General features: G+C 32.1%; 1 protein-coding gene across 4 annotated transcripts; it reads left to right on the top strand.

Moving 5' to 3' along the window:
* The first annotated feature begins 164 nt into the window (after positions 1-164).
* Positions 165-15,186, top strand: LOC120778888 (PAN2-PAN3 deadenylation complex subunit PAN3). Of its 4 annotated transcripts, none has more exons than XM_040110934.1 (13): positions 165-266; positions 4,501-4,823; positions 7,664-7,740; positions 10,346-10,840; positions 10,906-11,380; positions 12,664-12,780; positions 12,856-12,976; positions 13,106-13,228; positions 13,299-13,428; positions 13,500-13,636; positions 13,694-13,885; positions 13,983-14,145; positions 14,238-15,186. In XM_040110934.1, exons 2-13 carry the CDS (start codon positions 4,790-4,792, stop codon positions 14,346-14,348), a joined length of 2,175 nt encoding a protein of 724 aa, XP_039966868.1. In that variant the 5' UTR covers positions 165-266; positions 4,501-4,789; the 3' UTR covers positions 14,349-15,186. The 4 variants fall into 4 exon arrangements, with proteins under 4 accessions (XP_039966868.1, XP_039966871.1, XP_039966870.1 ...); XM_040110935.1 differs by lacking the exon at positions 165-266 and adding an exon at positions 307-412; XM_040110937.1 differs by lacking the exon at positions 7,664-7,740.
* The last annotated feature ends 152 nt before the right edge of the window (positions 15,187-15,338 follow it).

Here is a 15,338-nt window from a genome sequence, read left to right as displayed (position 1 = left end):
TTTTTTAACTTGCCCAAATTTCACTTTCAGAGGGCGCTATGATATGTTTGCTATTTGTTCTTCCTTCTTTCCTTTGAAGCAATTAAAGCTGGCAGCACTCTCGCCAATAAGCAATACAGAGAACGTATATTGTACAATGTAAACAACAGTAGTGCGAGTGAGGCAAACATATTCGAATGGCATAGGTGAAAAATTAGAGGAAAAGTTTTTCGACGAAGACGCAGTGGAAACAGTCACGCGAGGCAAACATCAGCATACTCAATAATGTAAATAAATATATTTTTAATAAAGAAATCTTAATTGTGTTTAAAAATGATGGAAAATGTGCAAAATTAGATTTTAAGTGGAGAGTTTACATTCTTGTGTTATGTGATTAGTTTTTGCGCGGCGCTCTAGCACAACAACGATCAAGGTTTAACTTTTTCTTCGTTTTTAGACAACGGTTTGCATGTGTGCGCGACGTTTTATGAAGTTAAATTGCGTAGCGTTCGACATTATAACTTAAAACTTTCTGCGACATAATTGCCTATACAAAGTTTCAGCAGCCATACTATTTGGTCAAAGAGTACGAGAAGGGCTATTTTCTAAATGATACCCACATGATAGGCATATTTTGCATTTTCAATTAAACAACAAATTGACAATGTTTGAAATTATTAGAAAGTTTTGGATTTCAACTCATCCACGAAGAAGTTTATAAGAATAAATAGTAGCGGTCTTGTAAATCGGTAGTATATACAAAGAATTACCTTCGACTTCGTATATAAAACTTCCTCAGTAAAGAAGTATTGTGTATGTGAACTTTTTTGGAAAATACAAAAACGAAAATACTGATAGTTTAACTGTTGATACAACTGTTATTTATATAAATTGACCTATTCAGAATATATAATAACTTTTTGCTTTCAAAGTTGGCAAAATTGTCAAGTGCACATAAATATGTGCATCTGTATATGTGTATCGTGCATATATATTCCATTAGTATTAATCCAGCGTGAACCATTATACTGAGATTTTATATACACTGCTTATTGCGTTAATATAATGGATAAATATTGTTTTCAAAATTTCAAATTACATATATAAAGCAAATCATTAATAACTATTTAAATAACTAAAGTTAAGGTACACAAATTGCACAAAGAATGTTTTGAAATAGAAAGCAGTAAAGTAGATACGAAGCATAGGCAGTAAAAACGGCAGCTGTTTTTGTTTACTTCTATATAAATATATATGTATGTAAAAGCTCTCTTCACGTTTTTCTCTTCGTTTTCTTTCGTATTTTTCTGGAATGGATTTGTGGAAAAACATTCATGAACATATACACTTTTACAAGCTTCGTTTAATACATATAAGATTTGTGTACGTGCCTGTTACGAATTATGTACTTATATACAAATAAGAATAAATTTACCCATTTCCATAACCGGCTGTTAGGATATTTTAAAAACGGGAATGTAGGCATTCACATATGTACATATATTTGTTTTATATATAAATATCTAATAGGATAATCTTATTTGGATTCCCTTTGCTATTGCATATGGGTATTGTTCACTTATGTAATTATCAAAAGTTAATTAATAATACTTATATTAAAAAAAGTATATATTTTATTAAATAAGAAAATATTCTTAAAATATTTCTCGTAAGCATTAAAATATTTTAGATCAAAATAATAGCCCTTGGTTGGATAAAATAAGGGTTAAATCCGGTAATGTGAAACCCGCTGTGGGAGAAATTAGTTTACAAGAAATATAAAAGATGTTATACAGTAGTCAAGAAAAGCTTATTTACAAGAATGGTTAATAGTTTTTCTAGTATAAAAAAATTGAAGCAAGTTCTTAAGTACATATGTACATATATACTTGTTCGAAACTCCTAAAATCAGCGCGACAGTGGTAAGCAGAAGTTTTAAAACGTTAAGTATGTATATTTTCACCCTTTCTTGTGTTGAAAATGTATTCCGCTCCTCGGAAATGATCCTTTTTAAGTCGGATTTGTAGCAGACATTGTGTTCTCGACTTATATAATAAGCTTAACAGGCATCTAGATGGGGGATGTGAGCAATTGCTTTGGCATATTTTATAACATATTTTCGAGACCACATACATATGAATGTAGACTGATATTGTACAACAAGTTGCTATTTGGAAAGGCTTAAGTCGTGTATTTTGTTAAAGTTTTTAATAATGTACCCTTGATCTCGGTCGCTAACTTAGAAGGACTATCAGAACGATGTTTACGATGGAACTTCTTAATTTATAATTACAACTCAATCTTTGAAATACGATGAGTTATTTGTACCTACAGTATCTTTCTTTCCATACTTCAACAAAATTTTCTTTCATGAGAGCAGTTGAATACTAACTCCACTTCAGAGCCGTTTTGTTTCAGTTTGTTCTTTTGTTCTTTCTCTGATTATTGTACTCTAGTATTAATACAAAAATGGATATATGTATATCTAATCTATGTATATATTCGAACTCCATCTGCTTATGTTGATATAGCTTTACATTGGTATGATCAACAATCACAACTAGCATTTGTATTTCTCCAATACTTGCAACTAGTGCTTTTGTTGTTCTATGAGAAAATTACTAATGTTAGTATTTTGAGCTTTGCAAGGAATCCTATAATATTCTGTATTATCGCAGGTATTGAAATATATATACAGTATGTCTCATAAATCTTTTCATATGACAACATTTGACGGAGTAAAATGTTCAAAGTGAATTTTGAAAGTAACGCACATATTTATTTAAGAATTTTTTTATAACATAATAATGTTCATTATATTTTTTATTATTTCTGAATCAAAAACGATTATATATTTAAAGTATATTAGAAGAAATAAATCAAAAAACAAAAAATATCTTATTCTGTACTGTCTCAAAATTCTTTTCACATTTCACCACAATTAAAGTTCCAATCAGTACACGCGAGCGTTTTTATGTTAATATTTGGTGTGACCACCTGCAGCGTCTACTACACATTGTAGCCTCCGTGGCATCGTTGAAATTAGCTTTTTTATATCATATTCCTGTGGGATCTTCCTCCACTCCTCTTTGATGCACTGTATTAGGGTGCTTTTGTTTGTAGGGCACCGTTTTGCCACTTTTTTTCAAATATGCCCATAAGTTTTCTATAGGATTGATGTCTGGGCTTTGCGCAGGAGTATCTAGCACTTTTGAGCAATTATATAGCAACTAAGTCCTGCATATATAAGACTTGTGCTTGGGATCATTGTCTTGATATAATTTGTAATTCAATTTATTGGGATTGTTTGGATCCACTAGCCCAAATTTTTGCACACTTCTTTTTAAATCACTACGTAAAATGTCTAAATATGTTTCTTTTGTCATATTATCTTCAATAATTCTGATTTCACCAACACCTTTGCTACAAATAGAACCCCACACCATAACACTCAGTTTTCCAAATTTTACTGTGGGAATAATATTCTTGTTTTGTAGGGCTGTAAGCGGCATCCTCCAAACTCTTTGAGGTCCATCGTGGTAGTATAGCATTATTTTCGTCTCATCACAAAACACTACATCGTCCCAGTATTCCATTGGATGTGAAATGTGAGTTAGAGCAAAAGAAAGCCGTTTTTCAACGTTAATTTGTGATAGCAATGGTTTTTTTCTTGCACTTCTTGAACTACATTTGTGTTTTAAGAGAACTCTTCGCGCGGTTTCATGGCCTACTTGCACAATATTGCGTTCCTTGAAATCTGCAGCTAACATTCTAAGGCTGCACTGTGGCTTATTGTCAATTTGTTTGATTATTAACCTTTCCATCCTTGGTGTAATCTTTTTTGGCCTGCCACTGGGTTCTTTTAATTCTTACCGATTCTCTTTTTCTGCGCGATATGTAATGTTGTACACTGTCCTAACATTTAGAGAAAACATTTGAGCCAATTCTTTAGCTGATTTTCCTTTATGAAAATTATAATAAACTAACTGTATAATATTTTCACTTGTACGATTACCCGGCATTATTGCTAAAAAGTTTTCTAACGGATGCTGTGTCGCCACCTACGCGAATTACATGTAACTAAATGTTACATCAACTCTAAGAGCAGCGACAATCAAACAATGTACAAAAACATAGTTTACCCTTAATTGTCCGGTATTTTTTTTGCGTTTTTCTGAATTGTGAAAACAGTTTCGAGACAACGAAAAACATGACGCATTATTGTTTACGTTGTTGGTTTTGTATATGTTACATCCAAATAACTGTTTTTTTCACATAAACAAGAAATATGCGCCAGGAATGTGTTCTGATGCAAAAAAAAATAATTTAAACCAATAAAAAATAATGTAATTTACTCATAAAAAAACAAAATACTTAAATATTGCATTGTGAAAAGAATTATGAGACATATACTTTTCGTTATTATTAATAATCTTAATATTAATAAAACGGAAAGAGATATTTTTAATTAATATATTGTTTTATTTGTTTCCTGATTAAAAACAAAAAAAAACCTCAAAGAATAATTTGTAGACAATTTAGTAAACAATGCTCAATAACAAAAACAAGTATGTATCAGTTAATCTACAATGACTGTCAAAATATCGAATCCAACTTTTGAAAGATAACAACTACAAAATTATTAAATAACAAAAATTAAAAAAAAAAAAAAAAGAGCAATAAAAACTTACTTTTAAAACGACGGCCATTCCGACCACGACCCCGATTTTTAAATCAACGAAGAACACGACAAGGCATATAACCCACCGCCACCGACAATCCCCCGCTTAGCTGATTGTTGAGGTGAAAAATGTCAACGTTCTTAAACAATTTCTTCCCAGCAGGTAAGTGGCATCAGTACTTTTGATAATGTAGCAATGAAGGAAATTATAACCTAATGTTTTTGCGGTTTTTATTGTAATAAAATGCATTTAAAAATGTGGCACATAGCATGTTAACATTAAGGTTATTATAACACAAAGACGTCTTGGATAATTGATATACATACATACTATATTGTATGTATATATAATTGTACATACCATTATCATGCTTTCATGATATTTATGCTTATTTAAAAACATACAAAGGTCCTAGGCAATACCATTGTTTTAAAACGTTTATCCGTCCAAAGAATCAAACAGTTGTCTTAAATTAATTTACAGAATACAGTATGTACTAACGTTTATCCGACCAAAAAGATTATCGTAAACGATCTCTTATGCAGAGGCTTAGTAAAAAATCGTTGCACACATCCGCCAGATCTGTCAATTAAAAGTTTGTTGAATTCAGTAAATTAGGAGATATAACTGTGGTTTTTAATGAAGATGGTGCAAACAGAATATTCACCCACCTACTCTTTTCCTACAGCAAATACAATATGGCAAATACACAATATTTCGATTTATAATCGAAGTTCGTTTGTTTGACGAGTATAGCTTTTTATTTGTAAAGGCCATTTAGAAAGTGTTTTCTCTTCTTTTCAATAATAACATTGGGTTATACAGTGTGCGACAAAACTAAACCATCGGTACATATTTAAACCAAGTGTAGTCATTAAATGATTCGTCCTTTATTTTTATTAATATAACATTCGCTGTTCTTATTAAACTGGTAAAAATTAAACAACTTAGAAAAAATTATAAAAATTCAAATATGACAAACTGTGATTTAATTTTTTGCCTAAAGATTTTTTATTATCAGCAAATGTTGGATATGTGTAGTTATTATTATTTTTAGAAAAAAAAATCGTGCATATTGAGCTTCGTTATTAAAGAAGGATGGTTGTATACTTAAGTAAAAAGTATTTCAATGGCTCGATTATGACTATTGGAAAAATTTTTAGATTCCCATACTATTTTTTTTTAATATTTTATATATACAAGCCAATTACGGTTGAATATATCACAGATATCCATACAACACCGAACTGTCCAAGATGGACTCTCATGCTACATATGTGTTCTTTAAAGAACAGACTGGCTCGAATGGAATTTGCAGTACTTTTGAAACTATTACGCAGGCCGAAGGGACAACGCTGCATTATATTACAGGCCTGGTGAAACACGGTGGAGGCAATGTACTAGTGTGGGGTTGGGTTTCACGTCATGAAATGAGACCAATTCTGTCAATGGCTTAAATGGTATATAAAAAATAAACTTCAGAATATTATGCTGACGCATGCTGAAGAATAAATCCCATAGAGAACCTATGAAGAATTGTAAATCGAAAAATTAGACTAAAAATTTTAAAAATTATAACACTTTATTCATTCTAGTAAAAAAACATGGAATCGCATTTCCGGCGACACAATAAATAAATTTATTATGTTCAAGCTTCGCCGATGTGAAGCTGTATTGAAAAATAAAGGATACGCAAAAAAAACATTAAAATAAAATTTTGCATTCATAAATCCCTCACCCGAATTTTGAAGTTTTTCATTTAATTTTTTTTAATAAGTTGTGTTGTTTAATTCTTAGAATTTAATGAATGACAATGAATGTTCTAATAATAAAATTATAATTGTAATGCCTATTTTATGATTTTATTTAATTAAATACCGACAAGGTAGATTCTGTGCTTGAGTTTTGTCTCACACTGTATGCTGTATACTATGCACGTTATGTGCATATATTTACAAAATTTTGTCGTTCGGTGATTATTTGGCCCAGTGTTCGCCAATATCATGTAAAAAATAATGTTTACTGGTAAGCTATTTTTCGTCCGTTAGCCTAAAAGTTGTCGTATCATTTGTTTAGCTAATGTAGGCGTTAACAAACGTAGTTATACATAAATATGATACATATACAAAACAATATACATATGTATATCTGAGTTTAAATACAAAAAGAGTTGACTTGTTAACATTAGCTTACATTTTTAAGAAACTTGTTTATTTATTTTTTTTTTAACTCTGCAACAAGTAAGCTCTGCAAGGTTTGATTCAGCTGTTTCTGCTCAAATATTCACATGTGTATGTATATAAATCTGTTATACCCGAATGTGCATATTACAAATTATTTGAATGTCAAATTAAGTGAGTGTAATTTTTACAAACTCATTTAATTTTAATTGATAAAGATAGTTATGAAATAATAATTTAATTATTATAAACGATATTATATGATGATAGAATTTACTTTTTTATATTTTACTTTACAATTGTCGACCTACGTTTAGGGCCGTTGCTTTGGTAAACCCTGAAGTTGCTGCGCCGATCTTGTTCTTCAATACTTTGTGCTAAATATTTAAGTTGCATTCCCAACGAGAAATAATAAAAAGAGCGTAAAAAATCGGAAACAAATGTTGGGCAGGAGAAAGTAACCAATTCGATTTCGCTCTCTACGAACAAAAGATTAAAAACTCTGATTAAATGCTTGTTATAAAAGCTGCCAAAAGGAAATTTTTTGTTTATAGGGAATGGGACATACATATGTAAACAGTATCTAGGAATAAAGGACTATTAATTTCCGCATACTGCCGAGCTTTTATCTATGTATTACACTATTACAAAAACATCATGTGCCGCATGATACGTTGAAGTAGTCACTTTTTATTGTGTATGGCTATTTCAGATTTTAGGATGTATTTCTATTTTTTTCTTTCGATTAAAATTTAATAAATAAGAATTTAAAAGGTATCGAAAAATGATAAAATCTTAAATTTTAACTATCCAATATTTCAGACACAGCTGCAATGGATCCGATTTTTTATCCTCCTTCGAACGGAATTCCCTCAGAAAGTAAACTTGCGACGTATATGGTAAATAATTATATAAATTTGAACCAACTAATTTTGCTTTTATGTAATGTAATTCAATGCAAAAAATGCAAGGTATGCAGCAATCTAAAGATCTATTCTGGCTTTTGGGAAATTATTTTTTCAATTGCTTCTGATTTTGTGTTATAAACTCACAGATACTTTATTGTTTGCTGATTTTTCAACTTTGTTTGAACTGGTTAGGAAAACATGTGAAAAGAATGTCCCGTTATAAGGTTTTTTCTATTTTCTGTTCCATTTAGTCGAAATGTGTGCTTTGTTTTTGCATCATCAGGTTAGCACATTTTAATTGGTTTGATTTGGTCTTCAGAGCTGGAATATCTATTGATACCAAATTTTTTATTGCTTAAGAGCTTTATTTTATTTAATGTGGCTAAAGGAAATCGCTATCAGTTCAATTATAGATAGCTGCGTCGATATGGAATTGTGTCCGTTACTTCAAAATTAGTTGTTTTTTTTTTTTGCCTTTCTCATGCATTTTCTGTTTATATTTTGATGATTTTGTGTAATTTACAATCTACTTGTATTCAGTTATCACTAAAAAAAACGCATTTGCATTGGTTGAAATTATTGAAAAATTTATTATTTTTATTTATTTTTTATATTTAGTTATACAAAAGAAAAAGCTGTATTTGACATTATAGACTTTACTATTACTTTTGACACATTGGCTTTTAATAATTAAAATGTCAAAACAACTTTCCCCCATTTTAAAAAATTGTTTGGCATTTTGAACGATACGATAAAGCTCTATATTCATACTACCTGGGTTAATTTAAGACAGAACCTTAGTCCTCCGACATAAATATTATAGAAAAGATTTGGAAATGGTTGGATCGTACAGTTTTGTAGTGTGTCCAGCAGTATTCCCCTAAAGAGAAATTAGTTGAAAGTATTAAAAAGGCTTGTCATCAATTTCCTTAAATTATATTGGGAAATTGTCCGAATCTCTAGTCAATCGGAACATTGAGATCATTCGCAACAAGACAGAATCGGCTTAGTATTAAAATAATATACAAACGTATAAATTGGTTATTACATATTTTTAAAAATATGTTCTTGGATAAAAATGTTCCAACATCATAAAAAATGTGGTGTTTGCTAACGTGATAACCATATTTAAATTGTTTAAATAAATATTATGTTTAAAGATAAAACACTAATTGTTTGTTGTTTTACTTTAGCAAATAATTTTAGAATTGTTGTTTCTTTAGTTTTGATAGAAAATAAGCAACACTATTCAAACTGAAGTGTGCTAACCTGATGTAGCGCAGTGTATGTAGACTGTATGCAGACACCAATATAAAAATTACTTGTCAAGTTTTCTCCGGTACTGAACTGATTTAATAAAATTTATTACAACGTGTTCACCGCGTTTAATCTAATTTAAAGATAAGATAGTTTATATTTCAATTATGTTTAAAGCCAAAACAATTCATAAATAAACATAAGGAAGGGCTAAGTTCGGGTATAACTGAACACTTCATACTCTTGTTTCTTGCAAGGATTATAGCTGGGTAATAGTTTCAGGTACGTAACACTTATTAGCTATATGGGGTCTAGGGCGAGTTTTCTCCCGTTTTTATTCCTTACAAATATTATTTTATTGAGATAACTCACATATTGATCGATATATACGGTATAAAGTCACTTTAAAATTTTGTTTTATGGGAAGTAGGCGTGGTTGTAGCCCGATTACACTCATATTCACCCTGTCACATAAGAATGTCAGTAGAATATGCCGAATTTTGTTGGAATCGGTCGTGCGGGTTTCGAGATATTTGATTTTACCCAAAAGTAGGCAATGCCACGCATATCGTCAAATTTTGGCCTGGTTCCATTTAAGCCCGTTTTTTAGTTATTGATTTATTGAGCTTTTAGTAGTTTTTAACAGTATCGTTATACGGAGAGTGAGTGGGGTTATCATCCATTTTCACACTCTTGCTAGAAGTTTGTATAATATTTCCGCTATGAGAATTTGGTTTTTGTATCTTAAGTGGGCCACACCCACTCGCCACTGCGATCCTCTATGCCAAATTACAGTTCTATATAATAACTAAATGCTTAGGTTTTATAGGTTTTCGTATTTTTTTTAGTGCCATGGAACGCACATGCAAAGTTTCATCAAGATAGTTGACACGTACAACCGTTAAGTGAACAAAACTATTATACTCTGCAACAACACGTTGCCAGAGTATAAAAATATAATTCTAAACACAAGTTGTGTTCAAATTCAAAAAACAAAAATAACAATAATAATAAATAAATAACAATGATTATTATAATTCAGGGTAAAATGGCATATAGAAAATTTATTTTTTACTGCATTGACAAACATTTTTGTCAATCATTATGAAAATTTAAACTCAAGTACAATCATTTGGATTCTTATACCGGCAATAACGCTTTCGCCTTTAATAAATAATATTTTAAGTAGTTTTTTTAATAATAGTATTTAATGTATACCATAGCCACAGCAACGCGTGGCCGCATTTTCTAGTATACATATGTACATACATATGTATTTACCTTTCATTTTATTAAGCAGACTTCTGTGTATTTTATAAGTTTATAACTTGCTTACCAGGTTACCCCGCAGTCTCCCGAATTCATTCCAAATCGCATAAATTCGTCCCCAAATTTCTATACACCTTATCATACTCCTATGCTGAGCAACGGTCTTGGCAGTGCCGGTGTCAATGTTGTTGGCGGCGTTGGCCCATCTGTAGCGAAATCGGTGAATAGTACTCCTTCGTCTCTGCTTGGTCTGCAGAAGGCAGCTGCAGCCGCCGTTGCACAACAAAAACAACTACAACAGCAACATCACCATAAACTTCAACAGCAATCGCAGCAGCCGACCCAACCGTCACACGCCTTAGTAAACGGAGTCATTTCGACAACTCAGCCACCGACTGGGACGAAATCATATGTGAACATGTCGACACCTATGAAAGTGCGCGGTAATATGCTGCTTAACGAATCGCCTACAAATCTTGTAAGTGGCGGAAGCGAAAAATCTCCAACGCGAATCACACCCCACGCCTCGCCCATACCAACAACGTTACCAGCGAACGTGCATCAGGTTTGAGAATGATTTAATCACTGATTTATTATATAACCTTCGATCTAAAAATATATTTAATGCAGGAGAACGTAGGTGGAACCATCTATTTTTACCCAACTGCCAACCATACGACCGCCGCCAACAATAGTGCAGTGGTGAATAATGTTGTTGACCCCGTTAGTGCGCATCACGCCCCACCTTCGGTGGTGGCACCAATACCAGCAGTACAACCTCCTCTGCTATATACCGGCCATCATGTGTATCCAGGACCAGCTTCCAATTTAATTGCATTGCAGCCTAAAACACACTTGGAATCTGCCTTCTTCCTACCTGATGAGATGCGATCAGAAATTCTTGCCCGCAACGAGATCTCAAATTTAATGCTGGACCCAGCCGACGTGGCACAAAATGCCCTTCCACCGGAAGTAGACAATTATCATTCTTTGTACCCCCTGGAACCAGTTCAGGCACTGCACGGAAAAATCACTATTCTTTCATCCACTTATAAGGCAACACATAGCACTACTGGCATTAAATATTGCTTACGGAGATTACATGGTATGTGTAAGGACCTAAATTATTTTACGTATACAAATTAAATATAAAAAGTTAATTAATTTTGATACTAAATTATCTACACGAAAAGTAGCATATTGATTTTAGTTCCCAGGAAACAAATTTAATGAAGATATTTTAATTTTTAAATTATGAACTTTTGAAATGACAAACAAGTAAAAATAATAAAAATATATTTATTATCCGCCGGTCGCTATAAAACCAAAAGAAAAACGTTTGTTCAGAAGTTACGATCAACGTCGAGAATTGAATACAACATTAATACAGTCCACGAAATAAGTATAGTGTACAATCTAAGAAATGGAAATTATCGCGCACTTCGATTTTTGAAAGTTAAGCGTGTAAGCAATTGCTACGAACTTGATCATTTGTTAGTAGCACCAGAGCTTTTCTAGTACCGTTACTTTTTATTTAATTTGCGCTCTTTCATTAAGAGCGAAATAATTATAGCGTACAGTTAAGGAAAGTACTCGTTAGCGGCAAGACGTGGCATTTATTTTGTAATTTTAAAGACTTAAAGTGAGTTTGTCTTAAAGAAATAATAGTAAGTTAAAGGAGCTTCTCAACCTATTTTGCCATCTGGTCATAAAACCAGAAGGATGCAATATGCCCAAAGGCACTTGTTATGGGACGATGAGTGAAAAAAGTGGTTTTAAAGACGATAAAAAGTTTGATTAAGATGGACCCAACGGCTATGACAACTACTGGAGAGTTATTCGATGACCACTGGAAACAAGGCATTTGAGAAATTTTAGGGAGGTTCTCTAATGGTATGGGGAGCTTTTTGGACAATGGTGCAATCCCAAAATGTTTTCCAACGCATAAAATGAATACGATGAATTATATCAAACTACTAGGCAGCGGTTAATAAACTTTTCTGAATGGTTTTGTAAGGAACCATAGATTTTTTTTAGCAAGATAATGCCACGTAAAATTCACATGATATTATATATAAAGGTTAAGAAAAAAGATTCCAAGCTTGTACGCTATACTTACTACTGTGATCACTTACAGAAAAAAATCTTTTCCCATTCGAAAAACACGCGAAGTATGAATCAAAAATTCACCTTTCAATTTGATCACAGTAGCACTTCGTAGACTATATGACCCCAAATCGTATATAGTATTAAGTTAACTTAAATAAAAAACGTTAAGTAACGTTAAATCTAGATAAAAGGTGGTCCATGTTAACACCTTTGATCAAAATTTTACAAGAGAATAACATTTTATGAAAAATAACATAAACTTGAATTAAAATTTTTAAGGTTTTCGCCTCCAATCAACAAAATGTATGGCTGTAGTAGAGATGTGGAAGAAATTGCAACATTCGAATGTGGTACAACTGCGTGAGATATTCACGACAAAAGCATTTGGTGATAATTGTATGCAAACTTATTGGCTATAAGACTTTACTCTATGTATAAATATATATATTTATATGTTTTTTTCGTTTATAGCGTTAGTATTAGTTTATGATTATCATCCCGGTTCACAAACCTTGCTTACAAAATACTTTACGCCTACACAGGAGTCCAATGGTTATCCCGATCCATTCCAAGGCGATGCGCGCCCATTCAGGTATCGAATAAGTTTACTTTTTATAAAATAAAATTGTTCATTTTAATTTGAGTTTAATTTGGTTTTAAAAAGGTAATGTTTTAGTTAACGAACTTGCGTAGTATATATGTATCTTTTTTTCTCTTGAAGCCACAAAAGTAACTTACAACGTACTAACAATGGCCCGTTATTGCCGGAAGCGAGTATTTGGTCAATTATCATGCAACTGACAGCCGGTTTACGTGCAATCCATCAGGCAGGACTCGCCTGCAAGTGAGTCGAAGATCAGAAGCTATTCCATTATATTTGTTTTTAATTAGAAATTGAAATTCAAAATCGAAAGGGTCTTGGATCCAACAAAAGTACTAGTAACTGGTAAACGGATGCGCCTAAGTTTTTGTGGTACAAGTGACATAGCACAATTCGACCCGAATGCAGCTAATCCTCTGGCAGTGGCTAGCATGCATCAGCAAGTATATGTCTACATATTTTATTTAGTACACTACCGGCAAATTAACCTATAATTCCAAATTGGAAATTGCAGGATGATTTGACTGCCTTGGGTCGGCTGGTATTAGCCTTGGCATGTCGATGCTTACAATCAGTTCAGCGAGAGAATGTTCAAAACAGCATTGAGATGGTATCACGTCACTATTCTACTGATTTGCGTAACTTCATTGTGTAAGTTTTTGTGTAAAGAAATTGTTGTAACGTTTCCTCACTAGACTCTTGTTATAGCTATCTATTTTCAACAACGCAACGGCGCTCTGTAACTGATCTTATGCCAATGATTGGGGCACGTTTCTATACACAAATGGATGCATTACAAAGCCTGTGTGACATGCAAGAAGACGAGTTGGCTAAAGAAATGGAGAATGGTCGACTCTATAGAATATTGGTGAAATTAAACTGCATCAATGAAAGACCTGAGTATGCACTTAATTATTAATATAATATTCCCGTGCTGCTTATATTTTAGTGAAGAATGTTAGTGTACATTATTGACATATTTGAATTTCTATTTCAGTTTTAATATGGATTGTACTTGGTCAGAGACTGGTGATAGATATATGCTGAAGTTGTTTCGTGATTATTTGTTTCATTCCGTCACAGAAGATGGTCGTCCATGGTTGGATCACGCACATATCGTAAACTGCTTAAATAAATTAGATGCCGGCGCATTAGAACGAGTACTTCTTTAATATAATCCTCAATATAAATAACTAATACGATGTAGATGTGATAATTCAGCTATTAACTATTACCTCATTTCTTTTTTTAGGTTCAACTAATGTCGCGTGACGAACAGTCCGTTTTGATTGTTACATATGCTGAACTCAAAAATTGTCTTGAAAATGCATTTTCCGAATTGGTGATGAATGCTCCGACATAATGCTTTCCAAACACTGACAGAGTCTCCACCATCAGTCCCGCCACATTTGGCATCTCCATTACTACAATTGGCACTAAAAGCAAATATAATAACAGTAACAGTCGCATTATTTGGTAGCATTAGAAATTATTGTAACTGAACAGAACTGTTAGTGTAAAGACCACCGCCTATCTTGAGGGGGATAAAATGTGCGAGAATATTTGTAAAATAGAAGAAATGCAGCCTTATATCTACAAATCATCAAATCCATCGAAACATTAATAATGTATTCCCCCTCTCTTTTTTCGAACTGCATATCTATTTATCCCTGCGACATATAATTATTAAGCTAAAAAGATTTTAAAGTGGAAACCGAAAAAAATATAAATCGAAACTAAAAATAAAACAAAGTACTTTTTAAAAGTCTTGATTGATCAGAAGAAAAACAAAAACAAAGGCGAAAGCTAAAGTAAAAGTAAAAAAGGAAAAGAACAAGTAATTTTGCTTGTGATGTTAACCAAGTGTTTGGCGCTGACTATTGCATACTAATAAGATGTTTTGTTGTTGTTGTACAAAAAGAATGACGGAGTAAATAATCTATTTTTACAGAAGTGAGGAAAAATAAAAAAAAGAAAATTGTGTTAAAATTTTAAACAACAAGGAAATACGAAATCTGAAAGAAGATTAATGTTGAAGAAATCCGACTAGACGCAGCTTATGCGTCTGGTTTTTCGAAGCGATCTTTTTACACTCCTTTGACTGGGAAATATATGGAGACTTAATATAGTTATTTATTGTTTTCTTTATTTCAGTTTATATTAATCTAATATTTTTGTAGTATTTCGATCTACGCTGTTAAGGCTTTTTCTAAATGCAGTGTTATGTTAAAAATTCCTTATGCAAGGATAAATAGGTGAATTTCACAATTTTTATATTGAAATTTTCATTAAGATCAAATACTTATGTGTTGCGTGCAGTTTCTTCCTATTTAGTTTAAAATTGTATCGTTTA

This window comes from Bactrocera tryoni, chromosome 5, assembly GCF_016617805.1.
Source record: "Bactrocera tryoni isolate S06 chromosome 5, CSIRO_BtryS06_freeze2, whole genome shotgun sequence".
Lineage (NCBI taxonomy): Eukaryota > Metazoa > Arthropoda > Insecta > Diptera > Tephritidae > Bactrocera > Bactrocera tryoni.
This window is presented reverse-complemented; position numbering and strand designations above follow the sequence as displayed.